Source organism: Ochotona princeps, chromosome 24 (assembly GCF_030435755.1).
Source record: "Ochotona princeps isolate mOchPri1 chromosome 24, mOchPri1.hap1, whole genome shotgun sequence".
Classification (NCBI taxonomy): Eukaryota; Metazoa; Chordata; class Mammalia; order Lagomorpha; family Ochotonidae; genus Ochotona; species Ochotona princeps.
Window position 1 is genome coordinate 26,112,194 of NC_080855.1, and position 20,035 is coordinate 26,132,228.

Here is a 20,035-nt window from a genome sequence, read left to right on the forward strand (position 1 = left end):
CCCCCAGGGGATCCCCATGGTCTCTCTGTCATCCTGATGATCTGCTTCCTCTTCCTTCTGCTTACCCCTGGGGCAGCTGTCCATGTCCTCTAGCTGGCCCATGTCTTGTTCCCGCAGCCTCCCCAGCCTCTCTCCCAAGGCCATGGAGCTGAGGGTTGAAAGCCTAGGTGGGTATGAAGGCTCCTTGTCTTTTCCTGTGTCTCCGGCATGCCCAGGCTATCTCCCGTGGCTTCCTTGCAGTTCGTCCTCCCTCCCTGCCCAGTCCCTCTACCCCACGTGGACTCCAACCAAGCTCCCTGGCCAGAGAGGTTGCCCTGAGTCCACATCAGACGCCAAGACAGAGAAACTCAAGAGTCCCCTGGGCATGAGTTGTAAAGAGCAGGGCAGCAGTTGCTGTGCCTACCAGGCAACAGACCTGCACTGGGAAGAGTCGCATGGAGAATGTCCTGGATTGTCTGACCAGGCTGCTTCCCCTCTCACATGGCCTTGTCTAAGTCCTGCCGGCCTGAACCCACCACACACACACACACACACACACACACGCTGCCAGGCTGGAGTGACTTGCCCAGCTCATGCCAGACTTCAGTCCCAGAGCTCACCCTCTAACATGTGCCCTGGCCAGTGGCCATGCTTTGCCAGCAGTGGTTCTCTGACTTGGCCAGTCAGCTGCAGTTAGCCCTATGAGGTGAGCCAAGTCACCAGGCTTGTGTGCACACTTGGGACCTGCTCAGGCAGATGTAGAGCTGCAGGCAGGGGCTAGAGGTGAGGTAAGGCTATCTTGCTCTCTCTCCATGTCCCCTCCACCACAGAGGACCAGGAATGAGCAGGACAGCCTAGGGCCCCTCTCGGAGGGGGTCACTGCCTTTGCTAATCAGATTCTTCTGCAGGGATGGACTGTACTGCCCTGAGGAGCTATACCCTCCAGCTGGGAGAGACGCCCGGGTTCTGCCACTCCCTGTCCTAAAATAGTTTTTGTTTGGGTAGGGCCAGGGCAGCAGAGTTAGTAGGGCAACTGACGAAGGCCAGCTGTTTGACTCTAGGCTTTCCCGGGTCCCCACAGCAGGCCAAATCACCTGGCGCTGACCTGCCGGTGTTGCTACCCAGGTGCCAGGCATTTCCATCCCTGCTGCTCCTGGCTCTGTCCTCAGGCAGCATGTCGGGAAAGAGTGTTCTAGGACCCCAGGTGGGCTGGAACTGGTCTCTAATACCCACCATCTCACATGGACTGGGTGCTGCCAAGGGACCTGATGGGTAAAGACGGAGAATATGCCCCCGCTAAGCCTGGGGCCATAAGGCTTCCAAGCCAGGGTCACAGCAGGGCCCTCTGTGTGTCCTCCCTGAGGTGGCCACAAGAGGTAAGGGGAGGGGCAGTGAAGGCACTGCACCAAAGCTGTTGGCAACATGGCGGGGTGGGGAAGGGAGCCCGGCCTTGAACACAATGGCGTTCTGCTGGCCACCAAGGGTCCATCCCATTCCTGCCTCTCCCTAGGCAGTCACTGCCCCCACTGTACCACGGTGTACAGACACTCCTTCCCTGTACTTGCATGCAACAGTGGGTTGACCAGGGGGCTCCTGGAGTCTGACAGCTGACCACACACCTACCCTTATGTGCCTTCCACTCTCAACAACCTCCACAAAGCTGTTTCTGAGAACCTAAGCTCCAGGCACACACTGACACATAATGGCTCCTATATTCCAGCTCATAAACCAGCCCTTCCCTAGGAAGTAGAAAAAAGGTAGTTGGGCACCACTGCCCTTGGATTAGTCAGAAAGGGAGGCTGGTGTGCTTGCTTCTCCTACCCTGTTATCTTCTCCCCTGGCTGCCCAAGGTCTCCCAACAGCACCTTCAACAGGGGCCCAACCAGCCCTGTTCCCCCTCCCCCAACTCAGGAATCATTGCCACCAGAGTGAACTTACCAGGTTGGCTAAAAAAAAAATCCCACCAGATGCCAATTGCAGGTTTGCCTGGCAGAGTGTGCCAGGACCAGGGCCATCATTACCTCCCTCCCCCCACACACACACAGAGCCCAAGTGAATGGGTGGTCCTGGTATCAAAACCAAGGCACAAAAATGTCCAGTGACCGGCCACTCAACATGCCTGGGCGGCGGTGGGAGGGAGTGGGGGAACGCTCTATGAGAAATATGTCGGGGTCAGAGCTTTCAGATCTCCCAGGCATGTGAGGGGCTGCGGGCACTGGCGAAGCTTGAAAGGCTACCCCCTCCTCCCCTTTGAGATGGCCAGGCCCTACCCCACAAGCTCTGCCGCAGGGACCGCCTGACCAGGATTCCAGCAGATGTGCGCTATGCACAGGGTCCAGCCCCTAAGTCTGTTTACAACAAGATTCTCCCTACCACCTCCCCAGCCCCCAACCCCCACGGAGAACGGACTTGCCGCTCAAGTGCTCAGCGGCCTTGCTCCTGGGAGTACTTGCAAAGACCAGTCCAGAGCCATTCCCGGGTACACAGAGATGGACGACTACAACTGAAAGGGGAAGTAGTGTGTAGCCCCCAGCGGGGTACCCTCTAATAGAGGCCCCCCATCATCAGTGCCATTACGGAGAACGCGATCCCAAATCACACTGGCTTTTTGCACCGTCCCAGCCTGTCCCCGCCTGCCCTACCACAGCCCTGTCCACCGCCCCCACAAACTGCCAGCTGATTGGTAGAGATGCCCCCACACTCCCCGCCCTGCATAGGATCCGGTGCCCGGGCGGGGGTGGGGGGCAGGACGCCTCTTCTACACGTCCCTATTCACCCCCACCCCCACCCCGGTCTGTGCTTTCGGGGTTAACCCTGCGGGGGTGGGGACTGCAGAAGGGGTCTGCCAAGGGAGGGCCGGAGGGAAGGCAGCAGGTGGAGCCTCCAAGACCTTAGGAGCCCCAAGTGTCCCAGCGCCCAGCAGCCACGGGGCAAACGCCGTGCGCAAAGACCCCTCTTTGCCCCACTCTGGCTACTTTATTCCGCCAGGAAATGACTCCCGGAGTCGGCGGCGGCCCCACGGTCACCCCGGAGTCTCAGCCGGTCGACATGCTGCCCTCCGGCCCGCCACTGCCCTGGGCCTGCCCGGCCGACGTGCGGCTCTGCGGCCACTTGCGGAAGCAGAAGTCCCGGCGCCGCCGCTTCTTTGTGCTGCGCACCGACCCTCCGCGCCTAGAGTGCTACGAGAGCGAGCAAAAGTTCCGCGAGGACTCCGGGGGCCCTGCGCGTCCACGGCGCAGCGTGAGCCTGGCAGGCGCGTGCACCATTAGTAAGCGGGCAGACGCGCGCCAGCGCCACCTGATCGTGCTCTACACGCGCGACACCAGCCTGGGCGTGGCGGCGGCCACCGAAGCCGAGCAGCAGGCATGGTACAGTGCCCTGCTCGAGGTGCGCGCTGCCGCCGCAGCCGGTGAGGCCAGAACCCCGGGGGCAGCGGGTTAAGGTGGGGGACCAAGGGGGTTCAGGGCTCCTAGATCTGGCCCTTCGTCTAGGTCACTGAAAGTTCAGACTTATAAGAAGGTTGCTAGGGAAAGGGTCGCTGCACCTGCCAGCTGGCCACCCTGTGACCAGCCTCTGATTTCCCCAGGTCCCAGCTCCCAAGAGGACCCCGACACCTGGCTCCTCGCTCCGTTCCAGGACGTGTGGCCTGTGACACTGCGACCCAAGGGGCTGGGGCGGACACGAGGCCTGGGCAGCGGTCGCTACCGCCTATGTCTGGGTTCGGGAGCCCTGAGCCTGCTGCGGAAGCCTCGGAAGACAGGCTCCCGGGATGCCAGGGCCTCCCCACCGCCCGCCCTGCGTCTGTCCCTGCTCAGCGTGCGCCGCTGTGGCCACGCGGACTCCTTCTTCTTCCTGGAACTCGGCCGTTCGGCGCCTACAGGACCCGGGGAACTGTGGCTGCAGGCGCCTGACGCAGTGGTGGCCCAAAGCATCCACGAGACCGTGCTGGCTGCCATGAAACGACTCGGGGGAGGCGCTGCGGGTGCCAGGGCGGAGTCACTGCCCAGAGAGTCCCCGACCAGTGCCTCTAAACCTCCCAGCTCCCGTCCTTTGGAGATCCTCTCCGGCTCTACCGCCCAGTCAAGCAGCCTGGATGAGCGGGCAGAGCAGACCGCACTCAAAAGCCTGGCCAGGCTGGGGCCACTGCCACCCCCAGCTTCCCACCCCCAGGGGCTAGACCCTGGCAGGGGTTACATAACCATGCAGGCCGGCAGGGACTACGAGCCCATGGGGGGAGGCGAGGCCAGCAGTGGCAGCGGCTATGTGGTGATGGCGCCCCCAGGCCTCCATCAGGCTACTGGCAGTGCCCACAATGACCACAAACACCGCGGCGCAGCTCCCCGGCAGGACCCTGGTGGCCCCGAGTACGTTCCAATGAGCTGCTTTCCTCCCGAGCCCGTTTCTTCATTCTCCCAAACCCCTCCCCCCAAGTCCGGAACTGGAGAGCTTAGAGTCAGGGTCCCAGATGCCCATCGTGGCATCGGGGGCAGCTTGGGGCTGGCAGGGGCTGCACCACGCAGGCCACTGTCAGCAGAGCTGGCCGGCGACTACGTGTGCATTGGGTCTGCAGGAAAAGTGGGCGGTGCCAGACCAGAGCGCAGCAATCGCTGCCTCAACTACGTGGACCTGGACCTGGTGCCGCCTCTCGCTAAGCCCGGCTGTGCTTCTGGGACCAGCCCCCACAGCTATGCCTGCATCGAGTTCTAGAACTTTCAGAAGGCCACACTGGCTGCCCTGCCCTAAGGGCATGCGGGAGCTAGGCACAGCGGCTAAAAAACAAAGTTACCAGTGACCACCTGTGACCTACAGATGAACTGGTGGCCAAAGGTGGGAAGAAGGGGAGGGACCCTGCCTGCAAAGAAATTCTCAGGAGGAAGTTCCCCAGGAAGATGAATTCTTTTAAAGGAGAAACTTCTAGAACCCTAACCTCACCTCCCTACCCACTCATTAAAGAATACTCTGCATTGATCCCTGAGAAACGTCTTGGAGTTTGTAGATTCCTGCACCTTGTATGATAGCGCGAAGAAACCCCCCCATTCCACCCCTACACCTCCCCCATCCCACCCCACACCTCCCACACACAAAGCAAAAGCCACCAGAAGCCAAGTTTGCAAGTCAACACTTTTATTTTTCATCAAGCTTGTGAGGGAAGCAGGCGGTTGACTTTATGCTGGGCCCCCCCCCCACCTTTTACCAAGAGGAGCTACTGACTCTGGGGGCCTGGGGACCGTGCAAGGTCCGAGTCAGGACCCGGAGGGCAGTCCTGGCCACCCTCGGGGTCCTGGGGCTCATCGGCTGAGCTTGGGGGGTCCCCAGAAAGAGGAGAAGTTTGAGGGGGGGTGCTGGGTCGTGGCGCCCCCTCACTCATCTGCAGCAGACCAGTGACAGCTATGAGCTCCGGCCCGGTGAGCCAGGCGGTGGAGGTGCTCCGGGTCACAGTGGGCACGACCAAGGGAGACATGATCGCAGGAGGCAACAGCAGCCTCAGGGAGCCCATGGCCTGAAAAGAGAAGAGAACAAGTGTCTCCCCCACAGCCCCAGCCCTCCAGCAGCCAGACAGGGAAGAGGGCGTTCCACAGGGCACTGCTCTCACCTGTTGAGGGACCTCCGACAGCAAGAGAGGCACCCGTTGCCCCTGGGGAAGCAGAGGATCTAACAAGAAGATTTCTTCCCTGCACAGCACAGGGATCCCTGCAGTGGGGAGAGGGGAATGTCACTAAACCCCCCCGCAAGACTGAACCCCAGGGTGCACAGCACAGCTATCTCCTTCCACCAGAAGTACCTGCATCCCGGGCCACCGACTCAGCAGGCTGCTGGCCAGCGCCAGGGGCCTGGGGCTGGGAGCCCCCGCCGGAGCTGGCCCCACCAGAGTTGGCCCCACTGGAGCTGGCCCCGCCAGAGCTGGTCCCACCAGAGCTGGTCCCACCAGAGCTGGTCCCACCGGAGCTGGTCTCGTACAGTGGCCAGAAGGATGGATGCCACAAAGTCCGCCCAGAGTAAGATGCACCGGATCCGCAGCCAGCCGCCTGGGAACGGGGTGAGGTGGGGGGGGGAGCGGAGATACCAAAAGTCTCAGCCGCAGCCTCCTAAGACACCCTCCCCATCCCGCAGAGCACCCCAGTCCAGGAGCGATGGTTCCCAACTCACCCACAGCACCCGAGTTCCCGCTTTAACCTCATAGTTGGGATCCCAAGGTGGTAGTAGAGCCATCCTGGTAGGACTCACCTCCCAGGATACCTGGTGGAAAGCTGGGATGGGGCGGGGAAGACGGAGGGGGGGACGATGGACACTTGAAGGGATGCAATTGGGCCCGGAGGCAGGGAGACTGGGAAGGCGGGGAGCTTGGCGCCTACCTGGGGCTTGCTGGGCCTGCTCTGGCGCCAGTTGCTGCCCCGGGGTCCAGGGAGCGTTGACGGCCTGGGGCTGCACGCTGTGGGGAGATATCTAGAGGTTCCAGACCGCCCAGATCCCCGTTGGGGCCATGGCAGAGACTCACCGGCACCCACTCTTTGGGGACTCTCGTCATGTCACGGATAGCGCCTCGATGGCCACGCGTGGGGCCATCGGCCCACGCGCGGCTCAGGCTTAGCCTCACCTGTCCTGCGATGCCGCTCCTTGATCCTTCGGTGCCTCCTCTCCAGAGCTCTTGGTCTCGCTCTGCTCATTGCCCTGCTCACTGCCCGATGATGGGCCGGGCTTCTCGGGCTCCTCTTCGGCGCCGTCGCCCCAGGACTGGGACCTCCGCGGCAACATGTTGCTGTGTTCGCGAGCGCGAGCGGATGGCGAATGGTGCCGCGCTGGGGATACTCAGCCTTTTGAGCAACCCGGCCCTGCCCTCAGGGAGCCTCCCCACGGCTGCCAGCGCCCAGGGCGGCTCCCCGCCACGTGGCGCGCGCGCTCCCGACGGCGTCCCCTGGCGGTAGGTGCCGCGCGCCCGGCTCAGTCTTGCGCAGTCTCAGCGCGCCAAAAAGGGGCCGCCCCTCCCCAGTACAGCAAAGACACGCTCACACCTGAAGGCCATCCCGGAGGGCTCCCGGTTTCTTTTTATTGCGCTTGATACAGTATCTAGCCATCGCTGGTCACCCACCCCGAGACCTTCGCAGCACCCCGAGGCAGTGGGGCTCCGGCGCCGGGCGGGCCCTCATCTGCCCAGGCTCGAGGCCGCCCCAAGGACCAAGGCCGGCCTCAACCAAGTCCTGACTGGGGGCAGAGCCCACCGCGGCTTCTGTCGAGGGTATTGAGCGGCTGTGGCCCCGCACCCCTACCTCCACCCCTAAGACCGCTCCAGCAGTGCTTGGACGACAGCAGCGATGTGGGGGAGGCCCCTGCCAGGGGCCCCCTCCTCTTCCAGGATGTGGTGGGGCTGGCACAGGGACTCCTGGGGGGAGGGCCCAGGTTCAGTTCCCCCTCAGCACCCCCTCCAAAGCCCCCCTGCTGCCAAGGCGTAGAAGGCCAAAGTACTGGGTTGGTGCCCTGCACCCACGCCTTGGGGACACACAGGACACTAAGGAAGCTGCCAGCAGAGAACAGCAGGGAGGTGACATGGAGGGCATGGTCAGGGGTAGGCAAGGCTGCCATTTCTAGACGGAGCTGCTGGGCTGGGCAGTGGATACACGGAGCAGGTTGCATTTGCAGGCACACACACACATACACACATTCAGACAGAGGCAGCCACGGTCTGTACAGTTTATACAGAGACAGGGACCCCCGGGGGACCCTCATCCCCTACAAATATAGAGTTCTCTCTACAAAATAGAGATAATTTAGCCTCCCATAGCAGCCAGTGGGGGGGGGGGGGAGGATGGGGTTGGGGACAGGGGCAGGAAAGAAGGCACTGAGGGAAGGGAAGAAGGCACTGAGAGGGGGAGGAGCTGCAGGAGGGGGGCCAGGGCTTGGGGGCCCCAGAGTAGGGCCTCTGAGGTCAGTGTCTGTGAAGGGGCTCGCTAGTGTCTTTGGTGGGGCTTGAAGGCACCACTGGTGGGGGACGGGGGAGGGGGAGCAGGGATCTTATAAATAGAATGGGGGAGGGGACAGGTAGAGGGGTGCCAGGGGCTCCTAGGAACCCAGGAGCCGAGTGTAGACGACATAGAGCAGCAGCATGAAGGCCATGTAGAAGAGGACGAAGCCACTCAGACCAGAGGGGGGCCAGAGGGGTGGGGGGGACTTGCCCCCCACTCGCTTCACGGCCTCCAATGTGGTCCGCAGACCCTGGGCGGTGCCCTGGAGGAGATCTGAGGGCGAGCACAGGTCAGCCTGGGGAGGGGGGGAGGGCAGGTGGACAAGGACAAAGACAGCCGTCAGCAGCAGCACAAGTGACGAACCTTGCCGCTCCACCCCTACCCCCCACCCCCCGCATCAGGCATAGCCACGTCAACAGGCAAACTCGCGGGCAGGACCACGTCAACATGCGGGCTTGCCGGCAGGGCCATACAGGCACGTAGACTTGCAGGCAGGGGCATGCAGGCTAGCAGGCAAGGCGTGCAGGCATGCTTTGTTCGGAGCAGACACCTCGTGGACAGAATCCCACCTTGCATGCAGGCCAGCACCCTGCCACCTGTAACACAACAGCCCCCCTACCTCGGGCACCCCCATTTTCCGACAGGCTTCTAAGAAGCTCTCCACATTCTTCCGAGACTTGAGAGCACTGAGTTTTGGCTGGTGGGTGGTAAGAAAATCAACCATTAGGGAAAGAGCTCACAGACGCTCCAATCCCAGCCCCCACTTCTGCCATTGCAGGGCCCCCACTGACCACAGCAGGTGAGGGCACATGGATAAAAGGCACTGAGCGGGGCCGCAGCTGGTTGGCCAGCTGGCAGAGGATGACCCCACTGGCCAGAGCTTCAGCCAGGTCCTCAGGCAGGGGCCGCTGCAGCCGGGACTCGAGGACCTAGGAATAGAGGGATAGGGAGCAGGTCAAGGTCAACAAGACCTGTCTGTCCTCAGGAGAGGAACTGGGGGGGGGGGGGTAAAGAGAGTGTCGTGGGAGGCCTGGATCCCCAGCCAGAAGGGCGCTGCCCACAGGCCCCACCTCTCCCCACCTGGCGCAGCTGGGCCATGAGTGCCTTCTCATCTGGGCCCTGGGAGGTTGGCCGAGGCCTCAAGATAGAGTCTGGTGAGGAGGGGCCTAGGAGAAAGAGAAGGACATGACTGTCATCAAGGGGTGTGACACTGTGACAAATCCAGAGAGCCTGCAGGCCTGGGGTTAGTTGTGGCTGGTGCCAGGGCAGCGGCAGAACCCACCTGAGCCACTCTGGGAGGAGGAACGGAAGAGGAAGCTGTTTGGTCTCTGGAGGGAGCCAAGCGGCCGGGGAACAGGTGCCGTCACTGGGAGCCAGACAAGGGCAGACAGGTGAGGGACATGTACCTCAGCCTCACACTTTATAACCATCCCCTCACCAACACAGCCTTTACCTGGTCCAGCTACAGGAAGGGGTTCCTGGGAGGGAGGGGCAGGGGCCAGGGCTCCCTGCCCCCCGGGAGCTCCAGGCTGGGTGGCAATGGACTTGGGTGGGCCACTGAGGAAAGACAGCAGGGGCATTAGGGGGACTCTCCCAGGAAGGGCATGTGGGGAGACGAAGCAGGAAGGAGACCTACTTGCAGGTGGCCTGCATGGATGAGGTAACAGCAGCTCCCCCTGCAGCCCTGGTCCCTGACTTGGGGAAACTAGAAAAAGCAGGAGAGGCTGTCAGCTATGCCAGACAGCCATGACCCAAGCAGCAAACCACCATGCCAGCCACAGCCCTGTGGCCCCAGGCTCACACCTGTCCTTCCGAGAGGCCCCCCACAACCCGCTCTGCTGCTGCTGTTGCCTCCGCTCCCGTTCCTGCCACAGCTGCAAGGTGTCTGGGCGCCTCCGCTCCTCCCCAGCCGGCTCCTCCCGCCTAGGAACAACGCGGGACAGGAGACAGAGAGGTGGGCTGGAGCTATGGAGGAGGGAGGCACTGGAGGTGGCTGGTAGATGGAGCTTGGGGTACCTGATGTGTGACCTCTCCCCGAACCCTGCTGCAGCTCTGAGTTCAGGAGATCGCTGCTCCTGCTGAGAGAACAGCAGAGGCTGAGGGAAGGCCTGGCCCCTGCAATGGTGCATTCACTCGCCCACCTGCCTTCTCCCGCCACAAGCAGGGGCTGGATCCTCACCTCAGCAGAGGCCCGCTCTTCGTCCTCTCCAGGGACATGGCTGTCAATGAAGTCCGTCTGCTCTTGGTCCGCATCCGCTAGAGGGGCCAGGGCTTGTCAGCAAGCAGGCAGGGACGATGGGGGGCGTAATTCAGAGCCTCATGCAGCCCCCCAACTCCTACTCCACTCCTACTCCACTCCTCACCAGAACCATCCTCCCTGCGTTCTCTGGGCCCCCGAGGCTCCCGAGCCAGTTCTGAGATCCGGAATGACAGCTCTGAGAATTCATCTGTTGACTGGAGAAAGACAACAGACAGGAGGAGGGAGATGACCTCCCTGCGGTGCCCGGACCCAGGGAGGCCCAGGTGGGGCTGCTGAGATCAGAGGGGGCAGGAGACAGGGCCCCAGCTCGGAAGTCCCACCACCTCCTGGGGCAAGGGATCCTTACCTCATTTCCAGACCACCTCTTGCTGCCACTGTCAACACTGTGGAAGCCTGAGTCCAGCCCGCCATCGTACCGACGTCCCGGGAATAAATCCTCAGCAGGGCTGCGGCCGACCAAGGAAATGTATGTGGTCAGCCCATGTGGGGCAATTGAAGCCATACCTCTCACTCTGCCCCCCACGGAACCAGGGGGTCCCTGGAGCCTAGAAGAGGCAGGAAGTAGCCAAGGGCTCCCTTCCTTCCCCGGGCACTTACCATGGACTGAAACTCGGGGGCCTGGAGGGGGCCAGGTCCCCCAGGGTAGCCACCCGCCGCCCAGCCTCTGTTGAGAGGTACTTGAAGATGTGAAGTTTGCCCTTCAGGCAGATCTATGCAGGAGAAGCACAGTTTGGGTGTAAAGAGACAAGGGCAGTTCCCCAGCTCCTGCCCCCCAGATGCTGCCAGATCACATCCTTGCCTGGGGTCCACCCGGCCCACCGCTCACCTGGGCAGGGGGACTTTGCAGGGGGTTGCTGTCCAACAGAATGACCTGCAGGTGCCTGAGGCGGCAGAAGGAGACCGGGATGCGGGAGACACGGTTACAGGAGAAGTCTAGGCGGACAAGAGGAAGGTCCCCCAGCTCTGGGGACAGGTGAGGGAAGTCAGGAGCAGGACCAAGGATGGGCCCTGTGATGATGCTCTGTTCTGCGCCTGCCACTCTGGTCACTCCCAGGTCCCGTGCAGCCTCTGCTCAGGCTGTGACCCCCTGTTCCTCTTCCGGCCCACATCTGCCCCTTCTGAGCCAAACCTTCCCCACACTGGGCATCCTGACTCCAACTCCCATCCCCAACACCCTTCTCCCCAGGCCCTCCCGTCCTAGAACTCATTCTTCAGCCTGTAATGATAAGCAGACACCGGCCCAGAGGTGACTCTAGGGCCCCCCACAGCAGGTGGCCAGGGCAGAGGGGTTGAGTGGGCTGGCCACCTGCAACCTGGATGGACGGACAGGGCTCCGCAAGCCCAGCAGGGAGCCTTCCCCAGGCTCAGCCCTCACCCCTCACAGCTCCCGAGACCACGCGCTCACAGCTTCATGCTCCACTCACATCTCCCACTTCCCTGCCCTTCCAGTCCCTCAGTTTCTGGGCCTTTCTTTCCAGTTCCTGTTTGTTCAGCTGGGACAATCTAGTCTTCGTATCCAGGCACTTTTTAAGGTTCAGCTCCCATATCCCCTCCTGTGTGACCCTCTCCAGTCACCTCAGGCTGATGGCATTCATGGGTCCCTCTGGGTCCCCAGGACACTCTGCTCAGGTCTCTTTTTGGGGCACAGACAGCCCTTACCTGGACCCTTACTGCTACGGCTAGAGGGTTCACTCCCCTGACCTGGTGCAAGTGTTGGAGGCTCAATCTTTAAATCCTCAAGAATTGCATTTGGAGGTGCAACCTCAGGGAGGGGACAGGGGCATGGGCACAGAAGGCTTTGCCCTAAAACTGGCCTAATCCACACTGGATTAGTACGAGTGGGGGCCGTGGCAGCAGCTCTTGGGCTTGCCAGTTGGCTCACTGCCTGCTGGGTTGACCTCTGCTTTGCCCTGACACAGCACGCAACCCTCACAAGGAGGTGAGCTGGTGCCGTGGACTTTCCAGCCCCGAGGCTCACGAGCCAGAATTGTTTTTTCAGAAATGACTCAGCTTCAGGTATTTTGTTACAGCAATGGAAAATGGGCTAAGGCACCCGCTGACTGGGAAGGAAGAGGGCAGTCACAAAAGGAGGCAAGGGTCAGGGGAGGAAACTGATGACCCTTGACTCCCTGTGTGACAGCAGACCACGCTGATGCCACGTCAGGTCCTACTTCCCCGTGCCCGATGCCCTCTCTCCAGCCACAGGGTTAAGTGCTAGAACAGACATCTCAGCAGCTAGATGTCCACGAACTGACTTCAGAGGAGTACAGGGACGTTCTCGCGCCCCATGAACCATTTAGTCCTAGTAAACTCTCCATTCTTGAATGGAACGTCTGTCTTCAGATCTTTGGTCTCAAGGCTTCTGCTCAGTTCAAAGGGCAAGTTCTGCCACGCTGACACATACACACTCCCCTCCTGCTCAAAACCCAGCCTGGCCACTTCCACACTCCTCCAGGCCCTGCCTGCCTTCTTAGCTGCATGGGCGCTGGCCCTGGCCCTGGGCCCTCCACACCACACTCTGCCGCAGGGGCCCTGGAATTCTGCTGGAGGTCAGCTCCTGCTGCGCCTATGCCCCCGGGGGGTTGTAGCTCCCTACCTGGGCTCTTAGCCCCCCCACCTGGGCTCTTAGCCCCCCACCCGGGTTCTTTTAGTATCCTCCACTAGCACTCCTCACTAAACCATCACACCCCAGAGTTGGTCCCTGTTATGTCACCTGGGTGTCCCCGGCTAAACCACTGAGGTGCATACAGCAACGTGAGCAGGCCAGAAGCAGCTGCATCTGCTGTCAGCAGAGGCCATCAAGTGTTGGATCACAAAGAGGTGCTGCCACGGAGGCTGCTGGGGCTCCAGCGTGTGGCCCCCTAGATTCCCAGCCTCTGAGGCAACGGCAGGGACATCCCCTGACTCAGGAGGCTGGATATCAGAGCACTCCTGTGAGGTTCCTCAGAGGTGCTAAGGGAACTTGGGGGCCCCTTCCAAACTTGAGACTCCACATGCAGCCAATGCACTAGCCCCTTTCCCTGTCTGTGCCCGCTTTCATAGTTTGAAAACAGATCTAATCGTCCAAACTTGCCAGCCTCCAAATAAACTCATTTTCAGTGTCTTTTAAAAAAAATGATCCACCTTTATTGGAAAAACAAATTTTACAGAGAGAAGGAGATACAGCGAGATCTTCCACCCACAAGTTCACTCCCCAAATGGCTGCAATAGCCAGAGCTGAGCTGATCTTAAGTCAGGAGCCAGGAGCCCCCTCTAGATCTTCCACACGGCTGCAGGGTCCCAAGGCTTTGAACCATCCTCCACTCTTTCCCAGGCCACAAGCAGGGAACTGGATGAGAAGCGGGGCACTAGGAGGAACCTGCACCCACATGGGATGCCAGGGCTTATAGGTGGAGGATTAGCTAACTGAGCCATCATTTTGCCTTTCCCCCACCACCCTTTTTCTTCTTCTTCTTTTTTTTTTTTTTTTAAGATTTAGCCACCTTTACTGAAAAGCAGATTTAGAGAGAAGGAGACACAGAGTGAAAGATACAGTATCTTTTTTTATACTGCCAAATCCTGGGTAATAAGCCACGACCCTTCTGGAAAGACTCTTCAGGGCGGATGCACTGAGATGCACTGAATACTTGGCTCCCCACACCTATATTGCAAGTATAACCTTGAGGTGGGCATTTATGTGCAGGTGTTAGGATGCCACTGGGACGCCCAAGCCTGGATCTGAGCCCTGCTACTGCAGACCCTGGGAAGCAGCAGGGGATGGCTCAGGCACCCAGGGCCCTGACCCAGGGGAGACACAAGCTGAAATTCCCAGTAGCTGGGTTTGGTCTGTCCCAGCTTGGGGCTTTGCAGGCACTGGGGAGAAAACAGTGGATGGGAGATATGCCTGTTTATTTCTCTCACTGTCAGCCTTTCAACAATAGGTAAGAAACAAAGTGTAAACCCTAAGTGATCCACTAGGAGGCGGAGTTCTGGGAAGTAATTCAGGTCCTGTGAGTGGAGCCCTCAGGTGCAGACAAGTGCCTGAAGTACAGACACTCCAGGGAGCCCCTTCCCTGCTCAGCCATGCACACATGGGCAGACATGAGACAGCAGCTGTCCAGAAACCGGCCCTTGCCAGTACCTGACCATGCTGGCCCCCCAGCCCTGGACCGTGAGCTTCTAGAAGCACGAGCAGCAGACTTCTACTGGCATTAAGCATCCCGCATCTGCCACTCCAAGCTGATGGAGCCCTCTCCCAGGGCCTTACCATCAGGCAGGCTGGTAAGCTGGTTCCTCCGCACGTTGAGATCCCGCAGGGAAGGGAGGCTACACAGTTCCACAGGGAGGGACTGCAACTCATTGCTGCTTACATCCTGCAAGCAGGGGAAGCAGCCGCGAAGGCCATCAGGAATGGCCCTCATCTCCCTGGCCACCCCCAGCTCTGCCTTGCCCCAACATTCCCTGAGAAGGTCCCCGGCACCTGGCTTCCCAGGCCCTCGTTGCGCATGTACACACACTGTTCCTGTCCTTACCAGCTGCCGCAGGCTTCCCAGGGCACCGACCTCAGGAGGCAGTGCTCCCAGTTTGTTGTTGCTCACAATGAGCACACGCAGGGGCAGCTGGCAGATGTATGGCGGCAGCGATGACAGCTGGTTTCGGCTGCAGGAAGGAGAAAGGCTGTGGGCTCACTCCCCAGGCGTGGCCGCCAAGAACTGCCCTCCTCTCCGGGTCACTGGGAGGATCCCTCGGGACAGCATGTCCTAATCCTGGGGGCCAAGAAGGCCACACTCCCTGGTACCTGAGGTTGAGGTAGGTGAGGGCTGTGAGATTCCCCAGGGATGGGTTCAGGCATCTCAGGCAGTTGTGGTAGAGGCTCAGGCCCTCCAGAGACACCAGCTGGCACGCGGCCTCTGGTACCTCGGGAAACCGGTTCCGGGACAGGTCTGCGGGGAAGCCAGTGGAAGACAGGTCAGGTGGCAGCTGCAGAGAAGCCCAGCCCTGGACAGAAAGACCCGGCCACCCAGCATCCCAAAGGGATTAGGCCTAGCAACCTGCGTTCCCACGGGAAACCCCAAGGCCTGCTGCAGCCTGGAATGGCCAGGACAACAAAGGCACGACAGAAGGCCCAGGGTTGCTGAGCTATGAGGGAGGCTGGAACATTCTGAAATGCCAGGGGGTGGAGGTCACACTGAGGGAGAAAGAGAAAGCCCAGGGCTGGTAGATGATAGCGCGGGAAACCCCTGCTGCAGGACTTGCCCTTCGGCAGCCTTCATCCCCATTGGAGCTCTGGGCCTATGAGGAACACGTGGGCCACTAGATGTCAGCCACAGAGCCCAAAGCAGGCCCTGACACAGACGACAGGCTCCCACTACATCCGAGGGACAAAGGAGCTCCAGGCTGCCACGTCTAAGCCGTCTAAGCCCTTGGATCTCTCCCCTCTAGGTTGCCCTATCTGGGCTTGGCCACCTCGCCCCCACTGCCAGCCCCACCAGCCTCCTGCCCCTTCCTTCCTCACTGCGCCAGCCTTCGGGGAGTGCCCACCTCTGTGTGCACCTGCAGCCAGACAGCAGTGGGGAGGGGCCAGAGGAGGGTGGAGGCCCTGAATGCCCCGCCCCATCTACTTCCTGCTGTCTTCAGGCCTTGAGGCAGCCCCTCCCAGAGGGGGAAGGGGGCCCTCACACAGACTGGCCCCCACTCTGGAGGCTTGCATGTTTCCTCCCCTTAGTGGGGGGCTGGGTAGGCCCAAGGCCTGCTGGGGGAAGTCCCAGCAGCAAAGCTTGGGTGAGCTTCCTCCAAGCCCAAACTGGGTTGTGTAGGGGTTGGGGGCAGCCAGGGTCTATCCCCCAGGGAAGCACATCTTGTGACAGGAAGCACAGCAGAAATCACTGCGGGGTTGGGCCCTGTGGCTTCCTTGGGGGGGGGGGGGTCACAGCCTGATGCTCTGGGAACTGTTTTCCCCATCTCCACCACAGCCCTGGAGTGCGCAGACAGAAAACCCAGAGCGGAAGTCAGTTCCAGAGAGGGTGGGAGGACTGCATCTGGTCTTTCCACCCACACCCTCCACCTGCCTGCTTTCTCTATCCACAAATCTGTGTGTGTGTGTTGTATGTGTGTGTGCACGCGAGTGCATGAGCTCCGATAGGGTATGAAGTAGCAGGGGGCAAAAGCTAGAAACGGAAGAAGCCCAGGCCAGAGGAGGCAGGGCACGGGGGCACAGGATGTGGCCTGTGAAAGAGGGAGCCACACTTCTCCTTTGCCGGAGCCACCCCGCCCCGTCCCTCCCCCACCCCCACCTCAGGGAGCAGAGTATTAAGGGAGGTAGGGACTGGCAGGGCAGGAAGCATGTGCAAGGATGGATGAGGAGGGTGTTTGGGGGTGACTGGCGCAGCAGAGCCCTGAAGCCTCCTCTCTGGGTTGATGGGCAAGGAGCTAGGCAGGGCCTGGGTAACCCTGGGCTTGTGTCACTTCCCCTTTTCATCCCCAGGGCCATGAGCGCCTTGTCTGGGGAGCGGAACAGAGGAGAGTGTTGTGTGCAAAAGAGGGACCCCACCTGGCCTGGAACCTGGGTCCCAAAGCACTAACTGTGGGACAGCTCAGCACATGGGAGCACAACTGCCCTCCCCCGCCACAGCCAGAATGCTGGGGGGCAGAGCAGGCAGGGCCCGGGCAGGAGCTGGGAGTGCTGGGTAGTTTTCCCCAAGAGCCCACTCACTGCGCCACAGCCCGAGGAAGTAAAGAATAACATTTGGTCTTTGTCAAAAAACAAGCAAGGGGGAGGGGCGCATGAACAGACCAGCGAGTGTCACACAGCTGCTGAGGTCAATCTGGAGCTGGGGGGTTCAGGGAGCGGGGATGGAACAGGGTGAAGGGATAGGAACTGTTCCTGGGGCTCATCCCCTTCCCCAAGTCACTGCGCAACAAGCAGGCAAAGTGCAGAGATGGACAGTGGCCCTTCTTGGGACAGCAGAGGGGAGAGTGCGGGTCCTGGGGCCAGCCCGGGGCTTGCAGGAGAGCCTGCAGCACCTGCTGAAGAAGACCCAAGACTGCCAACACCCCAAAGAGAGGAGGAGGTGGAGGCTTCTTCACACCCCAGCACACCCCAGTGGGGAATGCGCCAGGCCCTCCACCCTTCTCCTAGTCCCTACCCCAGCTGCCAGCCCAGGGTCAGAGGCTGTGTCTTGATCACCTGTCACAGTACAGCCCCCACCCCGGCCACAGAAGGACACCAGCATGGAAGGAGCCAGATTAGAGGCATTCTAAGGCCAGGGTGCAAGGGCAGTTCCCAGCTGGCCCTGAGCTCCCAGTAGCAGATAAAGGGCTCCTTCCCTTTCAGTAACTCCCCAGGGCCACCCAAGCTCCTAGGGAGAGCAGAAACTGAAGGGGAGGCTAGGGCTCCATAATGACCTCTCACAAGCCGAAGTAAAGGTTCGGGGGAAAACAGGTGGAGGAGCTCAGGTGGAAGGGCTAGGGGAGACAGATTTGCCCCTTTCCCACGAGCTGACTGGGGCGGGAGGCGGGCAGGAAGAGTGAACAGGGCCGGGAGACCTCGGTGGGCGGGACCACGGCAAAGTAAACAGAAGCATCAAGTGGTCCCGGGGGCGCAAGTTCCACTCAAAGGAGGGGGAAAGAGTTAGAAGAGGAGGTTGAAAAAAGAAGTGGTTAGAGGAACTCGCGGGAGACTGCCGTAAGGACCGATCGGAAGTCAGGCAGAAAGGACATGCAAATGAGTCCACCAGGTGAGGGGCGGGGCCTTTCTACAGGTGCGCAGACATGCACCTGCAGAACGCGCGGCGGGAGAAGCTGGGGCATTCGGTGCCGCCAACCACAAAAGTGCTCAGGGTCCAGGGGTTCCTGGAACGCGCAGGTGCCTGTCTATGGGTGGGTGTGTGGGTGGGTTTGGGGTGGTCGCAGGCTGATGCCAATCAAGGCAGGGAGAGCGCCGGGACCGCCAGGTGAAAGGGGCGGACCCGACTCCCGGAGGGGCGGGGCCGGGATATGCAAATGACGGTCCCAAGTCGGACGCCAGGGGCCCCAGGGGCCCCCAAGCGACTCACTCACCAGCCTGGGTGATGTCTGACAGGTCGTAGCTGCGAGCCGCACCCCGGGGGAAGTGCTTCAAGCGCCGGTTGGACAGGTTCAAGGTCCCGGTGGCCACCGCCTCCTCGAGGGCCCGCTCTGCGCTGCGGCTTCCGGGCAGAGCAGCAGAGCCTGGCACGGAAATGTTGGCCGCCGCCGCCGCCGCCTCCTCACCCCCGGCGGCGAGTGGGGCCGCTACCGCCGCCGCCATCCGCTCCTGGCGGCTCTCGCTGCCTGACTGACGGCACCGGCCCGGTCCTCCCTCCGCCCCCCTTCCTCCTCCTCCTCGGGGCTGCCGTAGCCGACTCCAGCGGGGGAGGAGGCGGGCTCAAGGACCAGCGGACCAATCGTGGTCCCCCGACGAGTAGGATGCGGCTAATCAGAGCCCGTCTAGTGGGTGGAGCCTCCGGCACCGGGAGCCCCGAGAAGAATGGGAGGGGCACGAGAACGGAGCGCTCGCTAACGGCCGACGCTCCAAGCTCGGCCCGCCCCGCGCAGCCGTATCCAATCACCACACGCAGACGATTAGTGATGGAGCCAATCAGATCCAGCCAGGAGGCGGGGTCGACGGGGCTCTTCAGAAGGAAAAGAGGCGGAGAGACTGCCAGTCGGGGGCGGGGTCCAACGAGGGCCAATTGCAAGTCAGATACAGACGAGTGACTTGTCCAGAAGGCCAATTAGATCCTCTGCACAGGAAAGCAGGCCCAGCCTCTCCTCTGAGGGACCGATCTGCCTACCAATCGCATGGGCGAGAAGGCTGTGCGCTTCTCTGAGGAAGGAGACGGGTGAACTAGAACTTTAAAGTCAAGAACGTGATGGTCGCGCAAGGGAGTTAGGCAAGGCGGGAAAGGCTTCCTGAAGCCGGTATGACGGCCATTGTCGCGGCTCAAGGGGACCGCGGGGACCTTTTCTGGCTGCGGAGGCTGAGACCCTGGAACTCCATCCAGGTCTTCCCGTGGGTAGCAGATGCCCAGGCACTCGGGTCACTCATTCTCGGCTGCTTTCCCAGGCACGTAAGCAGGGAGCAATCGAGACTCGAACCGGGGCTCATATGGGATGGCTGTGCATGAACACCAGCCGCCTGACCTGGTGGGTTCGGTTTGCGAATAGGGAAACTGTATTAGAGAACGGCCCCAGCGTTGCTTGTGCGTTCCAAACAATTTCGTTCACAGTGGAGACCACTTCTGGCTTGCCTCCTAGGGCTGAAAAGCACCAAGGGGAGGGGACCTAGAAGCAAAACAAAACACTATTTCCTTGGAGATCTTAACCTCCCCGTAAGCGGCCTCAGTCCACTTCCTCAAAAAGTCACTGATGTTGGACTGAAGTCGCCTTCTCCTAACAGCACAGCCATTGCCCTTCTGCACAGATTAACCGAACATTCCCCCTTGAGTATCCGCAGACGACGGGGACGTTGGATGAGGTGGGGAACATCCTGTCTGCCAGCACAGGCAACGACAGAAACCCGCACCAGAGAGCCGACAGAACTGGACTCCTCTGGGCCCCCTGGACGAGTCAGGGGCTCCCAAGACTTGTGGGTGCCCATCTCCTGCCTGGAGCTGGCAGACCCAACATCAGCTCCTGTGCTTTCTCCTCAAAAATGTCTCACACCCCCAATCCACCCAAGAAAGCCAAGTCAGGGCTGGTGCCATGGCTCCAATAGGCTAATCCTCAACCTTGCAGCACTGACATCCCATCAGGGCATCAGTTCTTGACTTGGCTTCTCCACTTCCTGTCCAGCTCTCTCTGCTTATGGTCTGAGAAAAGTGGAGGATGATCCTAAGCC

General features: G+C 60.9%; 3 protein-coding genes across 21 annotated transcripts; 1 reads left to right on the forward strand and 2 right to left on the reverse strand.

Annotated features, from left to right (window-relative positions):
- The first annotated feature begins 2,726 nt into the window (after positions 1–2,726).
- Positions 2,727–4,931, forward strand: LOC101525112 (insulin receptor substrate 1-like). Its single transcript, XM_058681097.1, has 2 exons — positions 2,727–3,388; positions 3,566–4,931. Exons 1-2 carry the CDS (start codon positions 2,971–2,973, stop codon positions 4,684–4,686), a joined length of 1,539 nt encoding a protein of 512 aa, XP_058537080.1. The 5' UTR covers positions 2,727–2,970; the 3' UTR covers positions 4,687–4,931.
- Positions 4,932–5,081: 150 nt separating this feature from the next.
- Positions 5,082–6,835, reverse strand: SAP25 (Sin3A associated protein 25). Of its 3 annotated transcripts, none has more exons than XM_058681222.1 (5): positions 6,575–6,835; positions 6,333–6,409; positions 6,127–6,227; positions 5,762–6,005; positions 5,082–5,670 (listed from the first exon to the last, which is right to left on the reverse strand). In XM_058681222.1, the coding sequence occupies exons 1-5, from the start codon at positions 6,730–6,732 to the stop codon at positions 5,183–5,185; spliced, it is 1,068 nt and encodes a 355-aa protein (XP_058537205.1). In that variant the 5' UTR covers positions 6,733–6,835; the 3' UTR covers positions 5,082–5,182. The 3 variants fall into 3 exon arrangements, with proteins under 3 accessions (XP_058537205.1, XP_004587231.2, XP_058537204.1); XM_004587174.3 differs by having other exon boundaries at positions 5,082–5,479; positions 5,573–5,670; positions 6,127–6,409; XM_058681221.1 differs by having other exon boundaries at positions 6,127–6,409.
- Positions 6,836–6,990: 155 nt separating this feature from the next.
- LRCH4 (leucine rich repeats and calponin homology domain containing 4) lies at positions 6,991–18,675 on the reverse strand. Of its 17 annotated transcripts, none has more exons than XM_058681218.1 (18): positions 18,235–18,656; positions 14,975–15,119; positions 14,709–14,835; positions 14,444–14,549; positions 11,024–11,160; positions 10,795–10,907; positions 10,544–10,643; positions 10,301–10,391; positions 10,117–10,193; positions 9,954–10,012; positions 9,741–9,860; positions 9,574–9,642; positions 9,391–9,494; positions 9,220–9,303; positions 9,018–9,103; positions 8,729–8,866; positions 8,557–8,634; positions 6,991–7,357 (listed from the first exon to the last, which is right to left on the reverse strand). In XM_058681218.1, exons 1-18 carry the CDS (start codon positions 18,461–18,463, stop codon positions 7,253–7,255), a joined length of 1,968 nt encoding a protein of 655 aa, XP_058537201.1. In that variant the 5' UTR covers positions 18,464–18,656; the 3' UTR covers positions 6,991–7,252. The 17 variants fall into 17 exon arrangements, with proteins under 17 accessions (XP_058537201.1, XP_058537196.1, XP_058537200.1 ...); XM_058681215.1 differs by lacking the exon at positions 6,991–7,357 and adding an exon at positions 7,822–8,232 and having other exon boundaries at positions 9,954–10,033; positions 10,117–10,208; positions 18,235–18,667; XM_058681214.1 differs by lacking the exon at positions 6,991–7,357 and adding an exon at positions 7,822–8,232 and having other exon boundaries at positions 9,954–10,045; positions 10,117–10,208; positions 18,235–18,667.
- Positions 18,676–20,035: the final 1,360 nt, after the last annotated feature.